The sequence below is a fragment of the Mytilus galloprovincialis genome, chromosome 1 (genome assembly GCF_965363235.1).
Source record: "Mytilus galloprovincialis chromosome 1, xbMytGall1.hap1.1, whole genome shotgun sequence".
In the NCBI taxonomy this organism is placed as follows: domain Eukaryota; kingdom Metazoa; phylum Mollusca; class Bivalvia; order Mytilida; family Mytilidae; genus Mytilus; species Mytilus galloprovincialis.
In genome coordinates this window covers 2,669,204-2,696,542 of record NC_134838.1, presented here as the reverse complement: position 1 = coordinate 2,696,542, position 27,339 = coordinate 2,669,204, and the positions used below count along the sequence as shown (strand labels likewise).

The 27,339-nt window shown below is 30.8% G+C and overlaps 1 protein-coding gene across 2 annotated transcripts; it reads right to left on the bottom strand.

Moving 5' to 3' along the window:
* Positions 1–540: 540 nt before the first annotated feature.
* On the bottom strand, positions 541–17,933 carry LOC143062966 (neuropeptide S receptor-like). Of its 2 annotated transcripts, none has more exons than XM_076234849.1 (2): positions 17,845–17,933; positions 541–1,849 (listed from the first exon to the last, which is right to left on the bottom strand). In XM_076234849.1, the coding sequence occupies exon 2, from the start codon at positions 1,806–1,808 to the stop codon at positions 663–665; it is 1,146 nt and encodes a 381-aa protein (XP_076090964.1). In that variant the 5' UTR covers positions 1,809–1,849; positions 17,845–17,933; the 3' UTR covers positions 541–662. The 2 variants fall into 2 exon arrangements, with proteins under 2 accessions (XP_076090964.1, XP_076090956.1); XM_076234841.1 differs by lacking the exon at positions 17,845–17,933 and adding an exon at positions 7,839–8,076.
* Between the last annotated feature and the right edge of the window lie 9,406 nt (positions 17,934–27,339).

Genomic DNA, 27,339 nt, shown 5'->3' with positions numbered 1-27,339 from the left:
TCTACAAAAGACTCATCAGTGACGCTCGAATCCAAAAAAGTTAAAAAGGCCAAATAAAGTACGAAGTTGAAGAGCATTGAGGACCAAAATTCCTAAAAGTTTTTCCAAGTACAGCTAAGGTAATCTATGCCTAAGGTAGAAAAGCCTTAGTATTTCAAAAAAATCAAAATTTTGTAAACAGTTAATTCATAAATATAACAATATCAATGATAATTCATGTCAGCTAGTGCTGACTACTGGGCTTGATATACCCTCAGGAAAATAAATCTCCACCAGCAGTGGCATCGACCCAGTGGTTGTAAATAAACTCATCATTGATACCAGGACTAAATTTTATAAACTATCTTTACTGATATGTGATAAGACTTATATCATATGAACATATGACGGACATGATATAATTTTGATACATGTTTTATTTTTGAATAAAATGAGCGTCTGTATGATCCTTTATCTTACTTTCCCTTTTGGTCAGTCAAAAAATTAAAACTACACAGCCAGACAATTGTTTTTACGTATTTATCACCGAAATTGATACGATTTTATAAAAAATCTTACAACAGAAAGCTGACACATTGGCTGTTCAGAACACAACCTGAGCATAATATTCTTTTAATCATTGACAACCTATAAATATTACAACACAATCCAATCCACTCCAATTAAGAACAATTCTTAATTAACTTTTTAACATCATCTCTAAATTGTTGATTTAAGAAACAATATATAATTGGATTTATGGCATTGTTTATAAGATAAGATTTCACACAAAATTTAATGCCAATATCCGCTGCAGCGTTTAGATTGTCTTCAAAATCAGTGACAAGAGTTCGTACCGCCATTATCATTAAATAAGGGAGATAACCAATAATAAAAGCCAATGTAACGGCACCGAGTATAACTGTAGTTCGAGTCACTTTAATCCTGTGTTTGTTTTTAATTTTACGACTGACACTGCCATTACTCGCATCTGATCTTTCTGAATTAGTATGAGTTGCTGGATTATGTTCGTTTAGAAGATTTGCTTTGGGTTCGTGACAGTTGTCATGTTTTGTTTCCTCTCGTCTTAGTGACGAGCTCATTTGTCGTGTTATCGCTTTTCTTTTCTTCACAAACACAATAATTCTAGAATATATAATCCCAAAAAATACAATACAAAATATAAAATAAATACACAAGAGGCCATTGAATAGTGGTGGATATATTGTCTTTCTCATTGACTGTTCGATGGAACAGTCAACTGCATTAGCACCATCAATATTGATATTGACTGTACTTAGTCCTCCAAGAATTGGCACAGGCCATGACGTCACAACCCCGATGATTACAGCAGCAAGACAAACTTTCTTAGACTTTTCACTCGACATGTGTTTTCCTAAGTTGCATATTCGATTATAACGATCCACCGCTACAGCTAAAAGAACTACAGTTGACCCGACTGTAGATATATATTCAATTGTTCGTAAAACTTTGCAAGCAACAGGAGAATAAAACATGTATGGATACCGCAGATCTACTATTTCACTAGGCATACCAATGACACAGTTAAAAAGGTCAAGTAAAGCCAATGTTAAAATAAAATAACAGGCGGATGTCTTCTTTTTGTTACTAACGTAAACAAAACATACCAGTGTATTTCCTACAATTCCGGTCACCATTAATAAAAATATATAAATTATGACAGGAAGATACCTTAACGCCATTTTATCGTTTAGTTTTATCAATGCACTTTCTGAATTTGATTCATTAGAAACAGATTTAGAACTATTCATTGTTACATTATATCCGAATGATTGTTCCATTTCCATTTTTGTCGGAATTATTTCTTAGCTGATTGAATCTGTCCGATCTGAAATGAAAAAGTTAAAGAATTATTAGGGTGTAACAACATATTGATCGATAGCTATCTTTTAGACGGAAGTACAAGAGACCTTATATTTACAATGATTACTGTGGTGAGGAAGCCTATGTTTACTAATAGACGTTTTTATTATGTTGCAATACTAGGATCGTGATCAATGTAAAGGTTCATGACATTGCACTGAACTGGCCATCATTTATCCCGGAGTTTATATCGGAAAACATCTCTGTATGATGTGTTTGGCTAGTAGTTAAAAAAGCGATATTTATTTAACTACCGATATATCGCAAGGCTTTGTAAGTGAAAGCGTCTGTAGTGTTATTTCTTTTGTGAGTGTTTTAGGCGATGTTATTAATAGTATGTAATCAAATGACCAGATAGAAGTATGTGAGTAATTATATAGCACACTAGTAATACAATCAACATTAATTAGATACTTCTGAAGCACTTGTACGGATATACTTTTATCAGGAACTTTTAAAAATAAATGAAAGGATATAAATGACCAATAGCACGGTCACTAATATAATTCTTAGATCATTGAGAGTCAACTTATAAACATCCGATATATTGAACACACCACTTACGACAATTATAAGATCAGAACATTTAAGGTAGCACGATACAAAGATTTTATTCCTCCAGTTCCTCAGTTGGAAAATGCTGTAACTTTCTTTATGATGCTTGAAAATTTATAAAAGTGGTATTTATGGATAGCTAACAGTTTAATCTTTCAAATTAATGCAAGTTAGTATTATACAACAATAATGTAATCAATAATAATTTTAACTGTCACTACAACATTTTACCAGAAGTTTCCACTTTCAATTGAAATTAGCTTCTTCATGGGTGAAGGGTTGATTTTATGATATGTTGTTCCTAGACCCATTATCGTCAAAAGGATGTCTCAGATTTTGGATAGAATGTATAGATCAAATTTTACACTTAATCAAACAATCTCTACTTTTATGTGGTAAGGATGTTTACACTATTTACAGATTTATGAGAGAATGGAATACGCTAGCGATAATTTGAGACACGTTTTTGTAGCTCCAGCTGTGTTGATTAAGGTAATGTTAAAATTGCTTGTGTAGTTATAGAGATGTCAGAGCTAAATTCATTCAAGTGAACTGACCAAGATTTTGTCATTAATTGCATAATAATTGATTATATAATGACTGCATAACAAAAATATTGCAATCATTTAAATAATTAATCTTTTATCTATCAATATATACCTCTTTTATTAATTTATATGCAGTCATAAGAAAGTAACAGCATTTTAAAGGTTGGAGATTGGAAGTAAAAAAATCTTTGTATTGTGCTACCTTAAAAACAATTACACAACATCTTCACAAATTGATTGTCATTTTGTTCTACTAGGATGTGTAATACCGTTGTCCAAGGTTAGGGGAGGATTGAGAATTAGTTCGTCAGCATGTTGAATCCCTCTACATTCATTATGAGATAATCAGACATGTCAAGCTAAAAGTCTGGTGTCTAGTTGGAGTCGCTGGCTGCTGTGCATCATAATCGTTATTTGTTTTCTTTTTATGTTATTAGCTTGAATCCAAATTTATTTTCCCTTTTATTGTGGTTTTATTCACGTTGCTTATTATATATTAATATAAGATATGAGTGTTTCTCATTGTTCAAAGCTCTGCGGTGATTTATTATTGAATTATTGTATTATTGTATTATTGTTTTATTGGCAATAATACAATAGTGTTTTTGTAACCAAATAGAAAATAAAAGTACAAATAAAAAAAACCCGAATATATATAATAAATTCATAGTATAACTGCGGATTGAAATTTTGATTAAAATAACTTACTTTCATTGTGTTTAATACAGTCCCAGTCACACTAATTTCACAACAACTGTTTATTTCTAAAAATGTTTTACCATTGACAATCGATTGATGCCTATTCTGTGTCAACGTTAACGATTGTACGACCAGTACATCCCGTGTGAAATATCACCCTAGTGAGGTGAGTGATAACGGAAACTAATCGTTACATAGTTCCCGCCAATCATTCAATCTGATAGTCAATCTTTACATTTGATCACAAAGACATTAAGTATATAATTACTACAATGCACTATGGGATCTGGCGATAATCTGAAGTAAAAAATCAGGCACGAGGGAAATCTTTACTTTTGACATGAATGTAGTCTAATTAGAAGTACATTTCATCAATCTATTAAAAAAATGATTTTGCTATGAAAGCTGACAACCATTTGCTGTCGTATTTTCACTTTTACCCTGTTAATGTAGTGCAGGGGTATATTTGGGCATTACTTTTATACCCAGTGGAAAATTTTTTCAATGTAAAGATGAACTGTACAAAAAGTCTATGAAAGCATGTTTTAAATTGCAACAATGTATGTCATCGTCAAACCCTACTGTTTCAACTTTACTTCATTTATATGACCATACTGTAAAACCAATTTTAACCTATGGATGTGAAGTCTGGGGTATGTTTTCTGTAAACTCAGCTGCATGTAAGAAAAATGATCAATATATTTTAGAAAAGGTGTTTTCAAATGATACATCTGAAAAATCACATATCAAATTTATGAAATATGTTCTAGGTGTAAATAAGAAATCCAGTAATCTTGCTGTGACTTCTGAACTAGGGAGATACCCAATGTATTTTTATATTATATTAGCAATGTTGAAATATTATCATCGACTCGATAAGTCTAAGAACATGTTATTATATGATGCATATTTATGTAGTAAAGAACTTCAAAATAATAAAGTGAATACATGGTTTTCAAGTATAGACTGTATTTTAAAAAAGCTGGGCATACAAACATGTAATTTAAAAACCAGTATCTACTCTTTCACAAAATTTATCAAAGATAAGCTATATAAAAACTATCTCCATTTCTGGAAGGAAAATAGAAGTAAAGTTTTACAATCAGATCAAGGTAAACTTACTACCTATTTTTCCTTTAAAACTCTATTTTGTTTTGAAAAATATTTGGATCTAAAAGATTTTAGATTAAGACAATCAATCTGTAAAATAAGAATAAGCGCTTATCCATTAAGGATTGAGACTGATAGATATGCTAAACTTTATGTGAATAGGACACTGAGAAAATGTTTATACTGTACTTTAAATAAAGTTGAAGATGAGATACACTTTGTAACTGAATGTCCACTATATATTGATAACAGAAATGAGTTTTTTACTGAAATTTCTCTAAATTGTAATAATTTTCAATCTTTAGACAATTTTTTATGGCTATTTACACAAGAAAATTTAAATGTGTATAAATGTTTAGGAAAGTATTTATCTCAAAATCTAGAGATAAGGAGAAGTTCAAAAATAATAAATGCAAATTAGCCACAAATATACATATTTTGAGTGGTATATATTTTTAAATGGTATAATTTAAAGATGTAAATTGTATTATCTGGTTCTGTCCTGGCCTTTTATAGCATTTTTAATAGTATTAAACAATGTTGTTTTCCTATATTATATGTCTCTAATTTATGTCTAATATTACGTACTTGTATGTAATGTCATGAAAGCTCTTTATAGGGCCCTTTAATTGGAAATAAAATATTCTTATTCTTATTCTTATTCTTATACCGTAATCATGAATTGTACATGACAGTAAATAATCGGTTTAGTTCTTTGCCAAAATCTGCAAATTTGGAGACAGATTTTCAATTTATAAGTTATAATGTTTATTAATATAAAGAAAACTCAGTTATTCATTGCATTATCGAAAATGTTTTAACAAATACCAAACATTTATGCTTTTAGAATTAATTTTTCAAATAAGCCATTTCAGGCGAGATAACTCTTTTAGTTCAAAATTTCTACTGGACATATAAGGAAATTTTCAGTTTTTAATTTTAGCAAGGAAACAAGCTCGGTGACACAATTTTTCTTTTTATTTTCTTAAAATATATTATAAAACCTGTCTTCTCTTATTAATTTATAAATTCTGTCTTAAAGATTTCTTTCATGCACAATAATGTGTTTTTTTCATGAACAATCTAAGCAAATTTTGTCATTTTTGAACGATTCGTACCTAGAAAAATAGCGCGGTGGTCATACTTTTTATCATTTTTTTGAAAAAAGTATAGTGAAATCTTAATTTTCGCAAAGTTTAAGAAAATTCTTATATTTTTTCTATACCACTCAAATACCTGAAGTTGTGTGGAGTATTGTTTATGTTTTTACTTTTATTTTCTTTAATTCAAAGCGTTTTTGTCGGCTTTGAGGTAACAAGTTATTATATGTCAAAATCTTTTCAATCCAGTACAAATGAAGTTTTAATAATAGAATTCAAGCAGAGTATCTTTTTAATGTGGCTCCTAGTCTTGTGGTTCCTATGTATACATGTGAAATGGCCTTTAGACAAGAAACATTTATATTTAATGATAGCAGATATGAAACAATTAAGTAAAATAAACAATAAATTTGATTAGTATTATAATTACATGTCATGTTACATTTAACTATTACTAGGTCAGTTATGATAATATAGCTTTATCAATTATGACGGAATGAGATTGGTAATTTGCTATCTTACCCTTAATTACCAGCCAAAGAATGATCTAAAAGAATAATAGTCAATTATTTAATGAATGACTGTAATATGTTTTCTGTCTATGAAGATATAACATCAAAAATGTGGTGCACACTGGATAACCCGCGTAGCTGGATATTTGTTAGAGGGCACCACATTTTTTTCAATGTTATTTCGAAGCGACAGTAATTCCTTATAACTTAATTATAAATTCACAAATTACAATAAAAAAAATGTTAAGGAAAATTTCTTTCTGATTTATCTTTCATATATTCTGGGGATTTTGTGTACGAGATTTTTCAGAGAGAAAGATTCCTTATCATAGTTTTTCATTATAATTAAAGGCGACTAAAACAAGCCGCAATACTTGCTTCAATGTTCAGAAAACGGAGGCTTAATAGGTTTAGTTTGCCAACGGTGTTCTTGGAGTTTATTTTTTAATGAATTTGATAGTTTTGTTAAGGTAATTGAAATATATACATTTTCATCGTATTTCGTGTTTCTGTTTCCTTAAGTACGTTACATACATTTAAGTTAAGTATTGACTTTTATAATGATGATGTTAACTGGGAGCTCCCAATATGTATTCCTCAATATTTAAATTAGTTTATGTTACGACCTTATTATATAAGTGTTAAATTTTACCTCATAATGTGTTGCTTGTTTTTGTTTTGGTTTCTGTCCAAAGATGATACATTCTGTTTTGCCTCAGTGTAATTATACTGTTGCATGTTCAAACAGTCTAAGTACAGGGCAACAACATATAATGCAATTACAAACGTAAATACATACATCGTTTAAAAGCAGAACAGAGAAACACTATTAAAGAAAGATATAGTCTTAAAAAAAGCTAATGATGTTACTTGCCCACAATACATGCTTCATAAACAACCTTCGTCATCAAAATAAAAAGTTTGGGAGCCAAAAATATCAAATAAGTCTTAATAATGAGGCTACACAAAAAGAAATTGAATGAAGATGAGTCAAATATCTCCTCGAACTATTTTGTTTATCTCCCCAAAACATAACAGACTGTTTGAAAGCAGCCGTTACCTTGATTAAAACCGCGAGTTTAGTTAACAAAAAGAAGACCTTTGAATTTGTTTGTTCTTAGTTTCCATAAGAATTAACATGATTAAGTGAAGTGGAGAATGTACTTTACAGTGGCCAATTCAATGGGAGAGAGAATGATGAACACCCAATCCCGCAATGGAGGAGAATATAATATTTTTGACTAAAAAAATTTATGGCCGTTGGCAGCTATTTCAACATATTAGTCGTTAACGTTCACCCACTCAGCAAACTTGACCCGCAATAAATTCCCAAAACAAATAGCAGTACATAAAATTATACAGCAACATTTACAATACAAATTCAGAGAAGCACATTACCAAAAGTTTCTTTACGTAAATAAATGACATACCTTCGTATTCATAACAGTACCAGTTTCCTAGAAGCCTCACTATAATAAATACACTGAAACAATACATAGACGCAGTTTCATAAATTAGTGTTTTTGTTATGATTAAACATGTTAGATCGAACTTCTGGGATTTATATATTAGTTTTGCATTGCCACAAGCAAATCTGCAATACGAATTATAGAATTCATTTCAAATAGAAATAAATGTATGGATTTATTGTAACTCCTAGCTCGTAAAACTATTTTAAGTGCTACACTTTTACTTGACAATTCAGTCTATCAATAGTAAATATTATGTAATTCTGCTTTGCATAGCGTATGTAATAGTTGTAATATAAGTAAAAACCAGAAAGTAACTCAATTGAATAGGCCTCATATCGATTTCGTAGAATTCATTAAATGATTATGATTTATACATTCACTTTACAAAGTGGTTTTGGTATACGGACATATGAACATAAATAGTTACTATTCCTGAGTATTTTTCCTGTACTAATGTTATCGAGTTCTATAAACATTGTATTAATGAAACCTTAAACAAAAAACCGTTAATAAATGTCTCCACATAATCATATTCTATCCAAAGTAATGGACCTCGTCGGTGTTATGCAATATGTTGATAGGATTTTTCTGTTAATGTCATATTGTTGTTTCTGTGTTTTCAATCACAACTTGTACAGACTTCAGACGGATACATTTCACAGGATATAAAGAAATCTGTCTTTTGTTGAAGACTCATAGATGTCTTCTAGATGTATTGATTTTTGTCATTGGGTTGCTGTATCATTATAGTATCCACACCATCTTACTCTCAAAATTAAGGACAGCCCATACTGTTGAAAGAGTTTTGTGAGATATACTACATACAATTTCTAAATCCTGGTATCTATGGTGAGTCTATTCATAGCGCTAAATATCATTCTGATTATTTGTATTCATTTTGTAAAATAAGCAATGTTGAATACTAGGCCATCGGAATTAATAGCTCCATTAAAAACCACCTCTGTCGAAGTTTAATATTTTTAAGTTGTAGAAAAAGCATTGTTTTTGTTATTTTTTGTTATTGATTGGGAGTAAATTGTGCAATTTATCAATTATCTTGGATATCTTTATGTAAAGTTATGAAAATACTGCCGATTTTATCAAGTATAATTATAATCTTAAATGTCAAAAAAGGTTCAAAACATGTTTTTGTCGCTGTGTTAATCAATTATTCCATTTAATTTATGATAAAAGACTGTAAATCACATGTTACAGATCGCATATGTATGTCATGGCATTGTTGATGTCTTGTTTTATTTCATTCAACCGTTTTCCAAATCGTACGTCGATTTTGTCTTATTCGTTCGTACATCAAGTAATTTATGTGTTGTGATTCATGTAATTTTATGTTTTCTTCCTATCTACATAAGACTCAATATTGACGCTCATATCAAAATATTTATAAAGTCAAACAAATAGAAAGTTGAAGAGCATTGAGGACTCAAAAAGAGGGACGAAATATACTAGAGGGAGAGTCATACTCATGGATAGAACAATTAACCTTTGTTCACTATTCTAACAAAATGTATATGCAACTGAAGTATGTTAAACTGGCATACTTTAATCGAACCATTTATTTGTGCAAAATTTTAGATGAATTTGTTATCGTTATTTACACGCCAAAAATAAATCAGAAAATAAATTTTAAAGCAACATATGAGGCTAAGGATAATGGTTCCAAATACAAACGGACGTTAATGTTTTAAAAATTTATTTCTTGGATTGAATTCATTTGAATGAGCAAGTACACTAACTCGTCGATCTGTATGTCCAGACTTGAGTCTTTGCGTATATTTACATGCAGCTTCATGTGTTCTTTGACACGGTTAACTGCTTTCTTTTATAAAGAGATAAAATTACAAAACAAACTATAAGTCATAAACATCTCATTATTGATAATTATGCAAGTAACTTAGCCGTCAATAAAATCTACAATTTATATTCATTGTCTTCTGTTAAATCAAGAGGGGTATATATACTTTACATCCTGAAATGTCATTATTGTCTTTCTGATGTGCGAAAAACTGAGAAAAGGAAAACATTCGACTTCCTTTAATAGATAGAAAAGCAAATAATTACCATATTTTCAGACGTGTATTTATTGAATCTGTTGTAGGAAAAAACTAATAAACACTACTGTCATCCGCTGAATAACAAATGTGCAAAACCGTAAAAAAAATAAGTAGAAATCAATACATGAAAAAATATAAAAAAGATATATAGTAATGCAACTGGAAAAAAACTTGATTTGGATATCTCAAGATTTTTTGACAATATTAATAGCACACATTTTACTATCTTAATTTTTTTATTTTGAAAACATATTTGACAAAAATATAATACAAATGTCTGATAAAACAAAAAAAAAAGGACCGCAAGAAGAGCAAATTAAAAAGTGAAGTACAACTTTGTAAATGAGTAGTCAACAATAGTTATATCGATTTCCAAACAATATTATACGATAAAGAAGTAATAGTCCATCAGCTAGTTTTCAAAAGCGCTCTAGTTAAGGAGTTTGTGTTACACTCCAGGGTACCGCGATTTTTTTGGGATATAATTCAGCTTCATTATCTTTTTGATAAAATACAAGGTGTTATACTAAAAAAAAAGTGTCCAAAAGAGGTTTAAAAACGTCCATTTCAATGGTCCCCTCATTATGTATTTTGAGACAAATTATTTTATAAAGTAAATGTTTAACGACATATTTATGAAAAAAAACCGAAGGTTAAATAGTCAGTTGGGGTATTTGTTCAGACGTTTTAATTTTCTTTAGCACAACATTATGTAAATTTGACATGCCATCTGGTTACTATTTATTTGCTTTTCGTAATGTATACATTGTTCCTCATTTGATAGTGTTTTTCATTATGTTTCTTTCCGTTTTACTTGTATATATTGCCTCACTATTCAATGAATTTACTCTTGTTTTATAATTTTTGTACATACAGTACAGTCAACTATTTGTGTTGCATTGTTTGCCTTCAGTTTATTGATATCTATCTGTGCATTCGTTGACACGGTGTACATGTCAGTGTATTTGCTTCATATGCAAATATTGCCAAATTCTTTAATCCTTACATAGAAATGGTGGAACTTGTATTGTTGTTTACAAGAGCAACAAGGGAAGGTAATTGGGATCTTCATTAGGCATGTGCTGAAAAAATGTTACCATGTTTTTTTGCATATGACCGTCAAAACTCTTCCCGATACTTGTCAGTCTAGTATTTGCTTCATATGCAAAATCTGCCAAATACCCATCCTGATGCCCATGTATATCTTTCATCTGGTGGTTTTTTGTTCAGAGAAGCTCTCGTGGATTTTCTAGATCTCCAGTTGACCAAACAATCGAGCAAACGTTGTACAGAGAAACCAAAAACAAGAGGTGGCATTGTTGGTTTCAGTTTAAATAAAGGTTCTGTTAAAGGTTGGTTTGTTAAATGCACATGAAAGATCTTCAATATCGTCAAAATGTCGAGATTTGCCTGGAATGGTTTACCCTGAAACATCCGCACAAAATGAACATAGGAAAACTCGAATGAAGCGAGCTGAAACTGACGTTTTAAATTTGGTCCTGACACTGCAAAGCTGGACAAATTCATTTGAAACATCTGAGCAGTTATCTGGCTTGTCCTCGGGTATTGTTGCTTCTTCGAAATTAATGTGCGACCTTATAAACGTGTATGAACAGGGAAAGTTGAAATCAGAATATTTCATTAATGAACGGCTTATTCAAGAGTCAACCGATATCTTCAAACCAATCAAAAGAAAATCATTGCTTACATGTTCAACAAAGGAAATAAAAGGTAAGCAGTTAATGGCTGATAAGAACAACAACACATTGAAAGCAGATAGAAATCTTTTTGGTTGCCTGCTTGTTAGAGCCCATACAAGACAGTTATATATGCGAGAGGTACTCCAGATTGAAGTAGGTTCTCTTCAATGGTCTCTTGCGAACGTCGATGGTACACCTGGAAAGACAAATAAATCTGTCCTGGGTGGTCTTTTAGAAAAGGGCATTGAACAAATGCAAGCAATTCCCGAGGAAAGTATGTGAATATTTGATGGCATAGCAGTCATTAAATCTAGCTGCTTGGGATGGCAAATCATTACGATTAATTCTAGACCATCACAATCGTGTCCTCGGCAATGGAAGAAATGTTTGTCAGTTGGTAGAAACAAATTTGTTCTTGTTGAATTCTTTGTGTCGGGATGGAGTAAACAATTAACACTTGAAGGTATTGATGTATTTGTATAGAGTTGTCAAAAACACTCGAGAGGTTTTTGTGTGCTATATATGGCTACGGAATTAATAACATCAATGATTTAAGATTGAGAATTGTGTGCAATGCAAAAAAAATTCGTTGTTATCTACTGCCCCAACAAAAGATGCAATGTTAAAGCACATGAAATGAGCAAACTTTCAGGCAAAGATTTGGAAATCTGCTCTTGAACACAACACTGTTCCGTCGCCAATCAACTATGGTTGTATCGTTAAGAACGACTTGATCAGTATCAATTGGCTAGACCAACCGCCAGTGTTAGATGCTTTATTATTTTTGATAAGCTGTTCATCTTAAGCTGGTTGTGCCAACACAAAAATATGTTCATGTGTTCGACAAGGTTTAACCTGTACAGATGGCTGTAAATGTTTGAATGCTAGTAGCAATAAGGATTATCAAACCGTTGATATTGCTAACGATGACGACGAAGATGATAGAGATGATGATGATGATGATAATTCGGCAGATGCAGGTGACGAAACGGATGATGATTCTATGGATTGACCTTTTTTGTGACCTTAAAATGTGGTGAATCTGTTGTTAAAAAAAACCTTTAATATAGATCTATAAACCCTGACAGTTCTTTTATTTTGTTTAGTAATATGAATGTGATGTATAAATACGTGTCAGAATCGTGCATTTCTGGCTGCTTATATTTGTGTTTGCCGTTGATTTTATGGTGGGTTTATTTCTTTTTACCTTTGAATGTTTTTCAACAGCCTTTCGTTACTTAATGATCTATGTTTCAATGTAAAAAAAAAATTTTTTTTCAAGAAAACTAGTACTAATGATTTTTTTTATCCAAAATCATGAATTTTGGAAATTACCCTCCCCCTTTTTTTCTTGGTCCTCTACGATTTAAAATTTTAATAAAAAAATAGCCGTTTTAATAAGATATGATTTGTTCAACTTATTAAAAGAATAACACCAAATACTTTTTAATTTTTTTCACATTTCTGTTTATATGTGTAAAACAAAATTTTTGATATACTCTTAAATAAGACCCCTTTTAACCCCCTTTGGACACTTTTTCAAAAGTATAACACCTCTTAAAATATTCTTCAGACATTACTCTTGAGATTTATACAAAAAAATTGCGGTACCCTTGGGTGTAACACAGAACTGAAATTTTACCCTACTAGCTGATGGACTATAACAAATCAAGGTAAAAAAAAGGGGATCATTACTTAATTGAACAGCAATCGAGATATAGTAGATCATGTTATGCAAACAAATAAAGTATGTAAATAAGAAAAGGCGACTACTTATAAACTCAATCGGACCATTGGTTTCCTGATTTATATGTATACATAATAAGGATATGAAATGGAATAAAACAGAATAAGTCTATAAAATTCTTTCACATATGCAAATATCATCCATTTATGTATCGAATTATGTAGATGTACCTCATTATATATATAAACTTCCAGCTTACAAACCTGATATCCATAGTCCTGTATTTGGAGTCATATTTTCCCGATATTTTTAAGAGCATTGAGGAAGGACTCAAAATTCCGAAAAGTTGTGCCAAATACGACTAAGGTAATCTATGCCTGAGATAAGAAAATCCTTAATTTTTCGAATAATTCATACTTTTGCAAACATTAAATTCATTAAAAAGACCATATGATTGACATAAATGTCATTAGTTATCAAAGGTACCATGCTTATAATTTGATACGCCATACGTGCGTTTCTTCTACATAAGACTCATCAGTGACGCTCAGATCAAAATTGTTGAAAGCTAAACAAGTTAAATGTTGAAGAGTATTGAGGACCTAATTTTCTAAAAGTTGTGCCATATACGTCTAAGGAAACTTATGCCTGGGGTAAGAAAATCCTTAGTATTTCGAATAATACATACTTTAAGCAACACTAAAGGGTCGATTACTTGGCCGGTGATACCCTCGGTGACAACACGTTCACCATCACTAATCGTCGCGATTATGTTACCTTTAGAACTATACATTAAGTAAACTCGAAAATCACAATATTAAATCTACATGAAATTGAACTGAAAAGGGAACAATATATGGTATCTGTGTAAATAAGTTGGTTTACAGTGCACTTAACGCCTTCAGTAATGAGCTTCGTTTGTTACGAGAGCGCCAACGGTAACGAAGTGAAAGTCCGACTTCCCTGTGTATGTATTGTTACATATTTATGATTAACATAGCGTACTATAATATATTGCATTGGAAAAAAGATCGATTGATTCGGGAAAATATTTGTTCAAACGATGTTGTATTTTTTTTTATTTTGCGAACGAAGTTTTGTTACACAGAGTATTAGGCTTTTAAAATCTTTGATGATTGTGCATAAGATTTCAACATAAAAGACGTAAAATGCAAATTTATCACAATATCGATACAAATGAACTGTTATATTTGAAATGTATGTTAAGTGTTTAAAAATTAGTACAAGCACATGTTCTTTAAATGTTACAGAATGTAATATATCTTGACAGATTTTTTCTTTCAATAATCAAAAGAAAGGATATGAATTATCTTCTACAACAACAGACGTGGTGTTCTGCCAAACAAAAGCGCAACCTTGATATCATGATAGCGTCTATATATTTGGTTCAATTTTATAAAAACAAATATTTTGATTATGTCATCAGTACAAAGATTTGCTATTAAAACGATTTTTCAGATCAGCCAATTAATACTAGTAATCGTCTATAAGGTTTTGATTTAATTTGATAAAAATTGCATAAAAGTAAAATAGAAATCACGTGTCAACTCGGCCTCAAATAAGAATACTACAACTAATTTGTATGTGCTATAACTAGTGCCGTAACTACTATCATCAACTTTTGTAATAATACTTATGAAAACAATGGAAATAACGGGTTTCAGTGTATAACCTTCTTTGGATGTTTTAAATAAATAATGTGCTTTTGGTGGTTTTTTTATTCGGCTGACAACGTTCTAAAACGCGTGCATTTTGAACCATTAAAAATGTTGCGTTAAGCATTTTAATTTTTAACAATATTTTTTTATTCCTTGTAAACCAACAATAGAGGTACGGCATAGCTACTTTCTAGGCAAAATAATGAGACGGAAGATGTGCGTTTCGCCTACAAATGACTCATCAGTGACGCGCGAATTAAACATTTTAAAAGCCCAAATAAAGTACGAAGTTGAAGATAATTGTTGATAAAATAGATCCGAATATTTTCTTTGGAACAACTGAGGTATTGTATTCCTATGGATAGCATTTCCTTAATTTTTCAAAACTTTCAAAGGTTTCCGGTTAATCTATTTGAAATGTAATTCAAGTAAACATGTACTTTACAAGTTTCAGAATAAAATCAATCTGGATTTTTTCAATCAACAATAGAATAATCTACTATACATCAGCAGTGCTGTTCACTAAATAAAATCGCAATCTTGATATCAAGATAGCGTCTATAGATTTAGTACATTTTTAAAAATGTCTCACGATCATTAGAACAAGTACAAAGACTTGAAATTGAAAAATATTTAGATCAGTAATCATGTTGTAATCCTTTGAAAGGTTTTGATGCTTTTTTCATATCTAATAAATATATCAAAGTGAATTAGAAATCACGTGTCATCTGTGCCTCTGGTAAGCATTCTAAAACTAATCTTACAGTTCTTTGAACTATTTGCTTTACTACTAAAAATTTGATAGAAATACCATTACCTTTTGTAATAAAGCATATGGGAATAGTGGATTAAAATTTTTTGGAAGATAAACAATTATTTTGATCTTTCAAATGAATTACGTGCTTCTGAAGGTCCTTTGAATTTGGTTAACAGTTTAACTATAAACTCAAATCACCAGAAAACTATTGGGTTCAGCATTTTATTTTTTCACTATAGTACCTAAATCGTTGCAAACCAGCAATATAGGCACGCCATATAGTTATTAAGTTTGTGAGTGCAAAAAATGTCATCAACGATCCTAGGCTAATAGTGTTGTAAGGCAGACGTTAGTTTCGTCTACCAGAGGCTCACCAGTGACGCTGGAATAAACCATGTTGAAGACCAATTAAAGCATTTGGAATTAAGAAGATCTGAAAGGATTTTACTAAGTTTAGTTAAGGTAATCTATTCATGGGGTAGAACATGCTTTTTTTTTATAACATTTGCAAGGTTTTAAACAGTTAAATTAAGTCAGGAATATGACAGTTGTTATCTATTCGTTTGATTTTTACTAGCTTTTGATTTTGGCATTTGATTACTGACTTTGTGATTTGAACTTTCCTTGGAGTTCGTTTTTTTTAACATTTAAATTTTTCTTTATTACCATTACAAAATTATACATGTCAACACAGAACTGCTAAATACTGGACGGATGATACCATCGAGATGAAACCTTCACATGCAGTGACATAGACGCAGTTTGATTAAAATTAATACTAAGAAACATTGTAGCAGGATTGTGTTGATTATTTCCCATTTGCACTAAACAATATTTCGAAATATTTTAATTTTTAAAATTTTCACTCATGCTTTTAACCAGTAGTGTGTTTAAACGACAACTAAATGTGTTTTGAAAGATAACTAACTGATTCATATAAAAAATTATTCTTCAACGTAAATAGTTGATAAGTTATAATGTGTGCTGTTTTTTGTTTGTCTTTTTTATTTTTAGCCATGGCGTTGTCAGTTTGTTTTAGATTTACAAGTTTGACTGTCCCTTTGGTATCTTTCGTCCCTCTTTTATAAAGCTGGTACAACAATTTATCGTCTTATTGACAGTTTTATTACACCACCATTAGCTTGAAACATTGTAAATCTTATACACATTAAATATTTATAATCCTGGAACGAATATTGTTAATCTTGTGTTATTCTAAATCCTCATAGGTAATGAATATTTAAAAACATTTCTTTGTCGTAGCTCTAGCCGTATAAAGTACACATATAATATAGAGATTTAAGGCTGAAATTCCAAACTTATGAATCGATTCAAGAAATAAAGTAAATATTCCATTTAGTCGTGTCATAGTTTTGCAAGTAGAAAATATTGCATCAATCAGGTAATAACTGCTGTGAAAATCGTCCATATAGTTTATAGGTTTTTTTTTCTTTTTTGTTATATTCTGGAGGATATTTTCTTTCCTGTAAAGTTGCTATTATGCAGGACCTATGCTTTTTATACAAGTATTATCCTTTTCCATTACCGGTGACAATTTTATAAAGACCGCCTTTGAAGCCATTTTCGCTGGCCAAGGTTATATTTCACTTCAATCATCTCCTCGTGGTGATTTTTTTTTAATTTCTTAATTTGTAAGTAATAATGACAACGCAATGGACAACATCGGACATTTATAACCAAATCTTGACGATACTTTTTTGTTTAGTGAACATTCTATTTTTATACAATAGGTTTATATAATGATACCTTTTAGGTTAAATTTAATGTTTCCATATATCTCTGAAAATACAGCTATCGTACATTTATCTTGGCTTAATGGATGAGAAATAAAAAAATAGGTCTTGTTCATTATTCTGAAAAGCTACAAAAATAGGATGTATACATGAATATAGCTTCAATAATGAACCAAACAACAAAAGTCTAGAATCAAATCAAAGTCTGTCCAAATTAGATAAAAATGTTGAATAATGAATAAATGCAAATAACGTTAATTACAAAATACTTCAAGGATATAATTACTTAATATAATAGTAAGTCAAATAACATACCTTGTTGACTGATTCACATAGTAACAAAAGTCCATATGTTTACTAAAGTGATATTAAACTCCAGTATATTAGAAAACTAGAGATTTATGTCAATGTTTACTCTCAACTTTATCATAATTTGGACAATATTGGAATTAACCTATTTATGACAGAATTGACGTGAAATTGATAAAACCTTGCGGATATCATTATGATATGGACATATGATTATACAGCTAGGAAAACCTTTAAGGTTACTGATACGCAGGAAGTATTTTAAAAAAAGAAATATATGAAATTTTCGAGATCTGTGCACAAAGAAAATAGGAAGTGTAGGTACTAAATTAATTAACTATCAGTTAATTGTAGATTTGAATTGAAAGTCTGTCCTTCTAATATGACTATACAAATAACATGGTTTGAGTAATGATAGTGTTTTACATCCAGTATCAACGGCCTCAAATTGCTGCTGTTATTTGAAAACTGATTGTTCCAAGACCATTTTGGACAATATTGGAATTAACCTATTTATGACATAATCGTCGTGAAATTGATAAAACCAATATCCTACGGATATCATTATGATATGTTATTATTATTGATGAGCTAGGGAAATCTTTAGTGTTTATGATGCATAGGAAGTTTTTTTTTCAAACAAACAAATATAAGTAATTTATGACAGATGAAAAAAAAATACTAAAAAAACATGCCGAAAAGACAAACATACAAAAGCAAAAACAACTAAAGACAGAAGACTAACAAGAGAGGCTGATATTATGAAAGGATTTTCAAATTCATAAGTCGTCGACAAACCGACTACACTGAGGCAAGAACAGAACAGTGTTTGAAAATCCCCGCGTTGCACATATTGTAAAAAAATAAATAATAATTGATCAGCACCATTAATCAATCTAGTCTGAACCATTACTATATAAACCTTTGAAATAAATTTTATACATTCCTGACAAAAAAAGTACATGTGAGAATTACAAGAATGAACTAACGGAGAACTAATAACAATAAATCTGGCAGACAGATAGGCAAAATAGTACGACTATAAGAAATCATAAATCTGACCGTCACCGTAAAATGACACTTGTATTGCAAAGGTGCAAACATTATGTCTAACAAACAGCCAATTGAGATCCCCGAAAGAGCTTTCAAAAGGTTCCCTAACATACATACACGTGGCCTAAGTTAGGAATCTGATGGTCAGTAGTTCGTGTTTGTTGATAGAGTTCATAGATATTTCTCGTTTCTTCATTTTTGTTTTTAATATATACTAGTCAACAAAAGAAACGATACAAGACTTTTTTTCAAATTAAAGATAAAGTTTTCCGTTCATTGGACCAATATTGAAGGTAGTAATACTTAATCATTATGGAAATATAAATCCGTTTAAAAAAAATATTTTTTTGCTTTCGTGACGTTTTTTCGCGATTTTTTGTTTTTTTACAAAATTTACATAAAACGACAATTTTAAAAACAGAAGTTCCAATTAATGATGCCAACCTCTCATTTAAAAGTAAAGACAATGTTTGCCATCAATTTGTTTTTAAAAATCATACAGTTTCTTCGTTTATTTGTTAAGCAAAGTTCGGCCCCACGAGAAATCGTTAAAATGTATACATTATCAACTGATTTTCCATAGACAGTATGTGTAAAGTGATATTCAAAAAGCGGTAAAAATCTTAAAACTAATACGAAAGGTTCCAACTTTACTGTGTGTTGTTTTCATATCTAAAGCATTGATTTGAGACGAAAATAAAAAAACATTTTTTTGCATTTTTTGAGAATTCAAAAAACACTTTTTTCCCCAAAAATTTGAAAAAGAACAATATTTCAACCCATTAATTACAACATGAACATAACTTGATTAGCATATTGAATATTTTTAAACAACTTGAAAATTTATTTAGTACTTAGAAAACTATCTGTCGATCTTTTATTCAACTTTCCGCAAAACTAATTTGCACCCTATGCTCGTTTACACGGAATTTAGATACTTTCCGACAAGTTTTGATTTTCATTATCACATGTGCATACATTGCAAATGAAAGCTTTTTAAAATAGTATATCTCATTTTGTTTTATATTTAATACTTTTTGATAAATTTTATTTCAAAGTCGTGTATCGTTTCTTTTGTTGACTAGTATAGATTAGACCGTTGGTTTTCCTTTTTGAATGGTTGTACACTAGTCATTTTGGGGCCCTTTATAGCTTGATGTTCGGTGTGAGCCAAGGCTCCGTGTTAAAGACCGTACTTTAACCGATAATGGTTCACTTGTAAAATTTGTGCCTTGGACGGATAGTTTCTCATTGTCACTCATACCACATCTTCTGATATCTATAATTTTTTTTTGACTATTAATGACGTCTTTACACTGGTTACTTTGGATGTTGCATGTGCACTGATTGATATTTTAGTTTTAGATACATGTTTGTTTTATTATTTTGTATTGGTTTTGAGAAACTGCGAGATTCTTATTGTGTGTTTTTGTTGTAATTAAGGTGAAAGATAGGGTGCTTAAAAACTTGTTTAACCCCACTAGATTCTCTAAATGCCTGTCCGTAGTCAGGAACCTGTAGGTCAGTCGTTGGTTGATGTGTGACATATTTGTTTTTTTTTAGATTTTTTTTTTATATAAATTAGGCTATTATTTTTCTCAATTGAATTGTTTCATTTAAATTTTTTTAAATATACATTTTTGTTTTTCTCATTGTCGAGAAATATCTTGAGCATGGCTGGTTCTGGTTCACGAAACTGCGATTAGTTTTTGCAAAACAAAGACATTCAGTTATTTAATTCTATTTCTTTCCTTGAAAGATAAATGAGAAGAAGAAGAATTAAGATGATTTTAAATTGATTGTAATCCTGGACGGCTAAATATTAGAATGAATGAATGATCTTTAAAATTATTGATTTGCGCTGACTTTTATTTAAGATAACGGTATTGATAACTTAAGCCATTGACATACATCAGTAATGTCGGATACGAAAAGTTGCCTATACTTGCTTTGATCAACTTCATATGAAATTTGGTGAGCAGTTGTCTTATTAGCAATACTACTACATGATGGCATCTCCTAACTTTATATATATAGTGAATTTCTCTATACACAATGCACCCAATCAAGTATTCCCACATCGACCGGACATGGCTGCGTATTTTGACATCACACAGACCATAAGACGAATCTCATGGGCATACTGTCAGAAGGAAGAAGCCCAATTGAACATATCTCAATACTATAATCGACCCTTGTTTTTTCATGTTTTAGTAAGTATTCATTCTTTTCAGGAAAACTCACATTCTTTAATCATTTTAAAATATTTTGAAGAAAATTTGAATAATGAAAATTTCTTGAAAGTCTTTCTGTGTTGTTTTGTGTTATATCATCAAGACAAATATAAATATCGCTTTTTATGTAAAAATCCTGTATTTAGCTTCTTTTTTATAAATAATAAATAATAATTTGAAACGTTAATTTAATCATAGTTATTTAAAGGATCTCCGGCAAAGTTTACCATTGACGGGTTCGTTACCACTTAAAATCCCTGTTTTAGATTTAAACTTCACCTTGTATATATTTGGTTTTTATTGAGGGATAAGGGACACTAGCTGTAAAATTCATGATCAACGATTTTACTCAAATTATTATGTTAGCTTTATAACAATGTAACAAATTTATCCAAATCCTAAAAAGTCTAAAATAAACAATTTACAGAGCATGAGCGCGATAATATATAGCTTTGTTGCGTGTGTATTTTAGTCTAGACGTCATCTAATTTACTATCGAGACACATAACACTATTTAGACTTAAACATTAAATGATTTACCTTTGTTTCACTTTCAATGTTGACATTCTTTTCTTTAAATAGACTTACATGTACCAATCATGCATAATCCATCTCTAGCTAAGATTAAATTGAAGTTCATATACTGATTCAATGAGGTCTAATTATTCACTTGCAAGTGAATAATTCATCATCGATGTTTCTTAGCTTATTTTGACAAAACTAAACCAAACTGGCTTCTAAATGATAATAATTATTTCATTATTTCACTTTCATTAATGATTGGACAAAAAAATCATAATTTAAATGTTTTATGTTTCTCGTAGGTAGTGCCACTTCAACATGTTTAGCAAAAAACTGCTTCAAATGTAACAACATTTGTTCATTTAATTTAATTTATATTTTTCAAACAAAAGTAATGCTTTTGCTTACGTTATCATTTTGTTGCTAAAAGAAATCAATGAATCAACAATGTCGACATCATAAATTGTTCATAATATATACTAATATAAGGGATAAATATGAAGTTATTGTCTCACGTGAAGGTATTTAATTGATAAACTATCATTTTTTGTCCAATATATAATTGTAGATATAAATCTAAATTCTGTCTTCAATCCTGGTACTATGTATCTATGATGAGTTTATTTCTAATATGGCTATATAGGGTTTCAGTAATGATAATTTTTAATCTTTACATTCAGTATCAACTGGCTCAAATTTTTGGAAAACTGATTGTTCCAAGATCATTATTTAACAGCTAGTAAGCAAATGTCCATATTCTATTCAAAGATTAATTTATCATATGATAATCTACCATAACATTACTTAAACGAAAAACCTATTTTACAAAAAACATAACTTTAATTTCGTAAATTTCCACATTTTCTGTAAGTAACATTCATCACACTAATTCCTTAGAAACAGTTGTCAAGATTGTTTTATATGTTTTAAACAAGAAAGACAATAAGTTCTATAGGGAATAATATTTGTCAGATCGTTTGTACTATGCTGTGATATTTATTACCTTTATAGTATAGAAGATTATAAGTATTTACAAAGGATTGGCATACAAAAATTTAATGGCATTGCAAATTCTTGATATAAACAAATAAACTGTCAATATATTATGCAATTTAGAAAGGAAAAAGACACAAATGATTATTTATACACCATGAGATCCACAGGAACTGGTGATTTCATGCAATCAAGGACGGGATCGTTATTTCAGTTTCTACAGTAATATAAATCATAAAATGTTCAAGTTAACTTTGTTTGCTTTAAGACAAGGATTAAGTTATTTTGAATAATTAATAAAAAAAAGATTTTTATTACTTTGTTTAATTTTGACATAAAGGCATTACATTCAAAAATGCGTTCTTTTAAATAGAAAATTAAATACATTTACAAATATAATCTGTCCTAGTAAGATTTAAAGACTCCATTAATACCGCACTTTTCGAGAGATGAAAAAACATGGCGCCAATGATAAACTATGACTACATTTGTGTACGCTAGACGCTTGTTTTGTTTACAAACGACTTGCCAGTGATGCTCGATAAAATTTGTTAAGGGAGGCTAAATAAATTACACGGTTGATTGAGCATTTCAGATGCTGCTCCATTACCCATTAGAGCTAAAACAACATAATACCTACGAAGAATTATTTCTTTGAGTTCATGCTCGATCTTAAATAGCCTTCATATGTTTTTTTTTAATTCCTTGTTCTTAAAATCCTTTCTATGGTTATGATTTCACCATGTCGTCGACTAAGCCAGGTTTGCGTAATTGTTGTGCAAAAAAAAGCTGCTTATTTTTGTATTTGTTTTTTGGACTTGATATTTTTTGGAGGAAGTGCATGATAGATATCGCAAACCGTTCAACAGATTCCATTACAGGTTTTGAAGTGGGTGTATTTGCTGCTGACGTAAAGGTTTTGTAGTTTTTGAGGATATGAAGCATACATCATAGCGCCCTTTTTCTTATAATTATAATATTTATATTTAAATTCTACATATCTATCCAAGGGTATGTTCAACTGATGGTTACTCCTTGACAATTGTGAATGTCAAGAAAGGTTGTATGTTGTTAGATTCACCGGCGATTCAGGAGGTTCATCTGAGGAAAATTAATTTTATTCAAAGATTATCATCAGCAATATTTATGACCTGTTTGAATATGTTAAAAATCAGCGCAAATGAGATTTTGTTTTACTTTTGTCGCTAGAAATGTTAATTGGATTGAAAACAAAGTTACATTTAAAAGGCTCTTGCGTCTATATTCAAATGAATGTGAAAGGTTAATACCAACTTTTCATCTGACATTACTGAAATTTGTCAAAGGCTTGTATATCAATATTTTGAAAAGTCAGCGCAAATCAATTTATTTTAAAGATCATTCATTCATCTTAATAGATAGCTGCTGAGACGTCCGGGATTACAATCAATTTCCATCTAAATTTTTCTCCTTCTTCTTAGTAATTGTTCAAGGAAAGAAATCGAATTAAATAACTAAATGCCTTTGTTTTTCAAAAAACTAATCGCAGTTTCGGGAAACACAACCAGTCTTAGTCAATATATTTACAGTTAAAACAATACTTGTGTGTATTTTAAACCACTTCCGAAATGGTCTTGCCTGAGAGTATCACCAGCCAAGTAGTCAGCACTTTTGTGTTGACATGATATGTTCAAAATTATCAATTAACTGTTTACAAAACTTTGAATTTTTGAAACACTAAGGCTTTTCTACCTCAGGAATAGATTACCTTTGCAGTATTTGGCTAAACTTTTAGGAAGTTTGTTCATCAATACTCTTCAATTTCGTACTTTATTTAGCCCTTTTTAACTTTTTTGGATTCTATCGTCACTGATGAGTCTTTTATTTGTAGACGAAACGCGCGTCTGGCGTTAATATAAAATTTCAATCTTGGTATCTATGAGGAGTTTATTTAGAAGATTTGGTATGAACGGCAATGAGACCAACTATTCACAAGCGATGAGAAAAACCTGTACTGCATAGTCAACTATGAAAGGTCCAGAAATGACACATATTGAACATTTCAAACGAGAAAACGAGTAAACGAGAAAACTAACAACATAATATTATGTACAAAAAAACCCCCGAAAAACCAATATACAACAACAAACGACAGTCACAGATTTCTTCCTCTTATAACTGCCTTGAATAAATAGACTAGCGTCCTGTACATTTATAATGATAATGCAGATCATAGCATATTACTAAGAGTGGTTTCAAAACCGTAGTTTGAAGTCTTTCGTATGTATATGAAAGGGCAACAACAATAATGTTTTTCGAAATAAAAGCAAATAAAAAAAAAGAAAAATAAGAAAAAAACACATTTTTGCAATGACTGAATAATTCGTTTCTATTCATGATTAATTCTAAGGACATTAAGATGAATGGAACATAAAGTGTGATTTGTTTTATTTAGCTGATGAATACATATTAAATCAACTTCAAGGTTGTCTATCTTTCTAATATATAAATGAAGTATGAATTGCATATTACATTCGGTACTAACAAACACATATTAGTACCAAAAATAATTGTAGATGATGAAAAAACTGCAGATAACATTACTCTATACTTGCATCTTCTGTTTATTATGCTAATTCTATTCATTACATTGTCAAACTGTTGACTTTAATTTCCAATAAAAATGTTAATTGTCTTTTCCTTAATGGTAATGTCGCGTTGGTACAACGATTCGTCTGTGTTTGCATGGACTTCTCATAAGTCACGACAGTTAATTTTATACAATTGTAATAACAATTACATAAATAAGTGAAAAACCTTTAATCTAATTTTCTCACAAATTTTGAGATTTCTTGTAGAAGTATGATTAACGAAACACATTTGGTACATTAATAAGTTTCGGAGTTTAGTGTGACGTCCATTTCCTTGGTACATTAATAAGTTCCAGAGTTTAGTGTGACGTCCATTTCCTTGGTACATTAATAAGTTTCAGAGTTTAATGTGACGTCCATTTACGCTAAACTAGTAGATATTTTTTGGAAAGGGGCCAGCTGAAGCCCTTCACCGGTTGAGGTGTTTTCTCAGTGTTTTGATTGATTGAATTTTGATGCTTAACGTCCAGTGGTTCGCTGTGTTGAAAACCCATTAGTGGCATTGGGCTGTTTTCTGCTCTTTGGTCTCCTTGACACATTTATGAGTTTGAACTTGCCTTTGGTTTGTTCCGTCTTCATTCTAAACTTTTGATATATCTGTCTTTGCTTTATATGCCAGCTTTAACGATAACTCTCTCTACACGACCCATCTGAAAAGTTTCGTCACCCTCGTTAAATCTCGTACGATTATTTTTTAATGGCGGCCGAATTTAACGTTTCAACGCGATCTTGAAAAAAAGGGGACAGATCGGAATAATTTCGATGTTAAATACGACATGAATTTTTATTAGTTTGCAAAAACAAGAATTCAGAAATTTTGGTAACTTGTGTAGCTTATTTAAATTTTATCGTATCACAGAAATTACCGAAGTTAAGACAACAACATCTGACGCCATGTTTCGTCTGCTTCAACATTCCATTATCAGTGAGGTCAAAACAAATTACCTAAATAATCACAGGTACTTCATTTAAACGTCACAAAATCATAGTTTACGATAACATATTTAGCGTAAAAGTTCCGGCCAGCCATGGGAACACAGAAAAAAATCTCTGCAAGCAGTACATTTCGGATTTTTTTTATAATGGCCATCCGGCTTGCGGAGTAAACTCCGGTGTACTGGTTGACCATGACTACTTAATGTTCATCTGCCACATTATTCCCAACATCAAGGAACAGTGATAATTATACTGTTGAATGTGATCACGGTTATTCATGTAGTCAATGGCGAATCCAGCATTTTACAAAGGGGGGCCTGCTGACGGGGTGCTCCAGTCATGCTTCAGTGATTTCCTATATAATCAACATTCCAAAAGGTTCCTGGTTCGATTCCCGTTTGGGATGAAAATTTCAGGAACTCAATTTTTCGGCTCTTCCTTGACACCATCTGCGAGTATGGTCTCGAGGAAACGATGATAGTCCGTCGGAAGGGGACGATAAATGGCTGACCCGTGTAAAGAGAGAGCCATATCTCTTGCATGTTAAAGACACCCTTGTAGATTTCGAAAAAGAGTAGGCTAATGCCGCTATAAGGCAGCACTCGCACCCGCAAAGTGGAAAGGGATTAATATAAGCTGAAAAACTTGTTTCTCAATCCACTATAAATAAATATGTTTAAACTAACATTTTTTCCTCAAGAAAAGGGGGACCGTCGCCCCTCTGGATCTTATGGTAGCCCACAGACTAATTCATAACTTAACAAAAGTTTAAAACATAAAAAATTATTAACATAATTCACAATCTTCTAATTCTGTACTTCCTTCAAATGGCAAACTCTCAACAAATCTTTTCATTGATTATGTCACACCTTATACAGTCCCAGGAGATGGAAACTGTTTAGTTTTCTCTCTCTAAGTTCAATCATAAAAAGAGACTTGAGTCATCCTTAAAAAATCAAGCTGTAGCAGTCGCCTGCATATTTTATGCATCGGTTTAAACCTGATCAAAACATGTTCACTCTACCTAGTATTTTATCACTATATCACTATTAGGTTCACATTTCAACCTATTTAGCAATACACACTTATGGTTATATAACATCACAGTACCAAAATTGTACTCAGTAACCAGG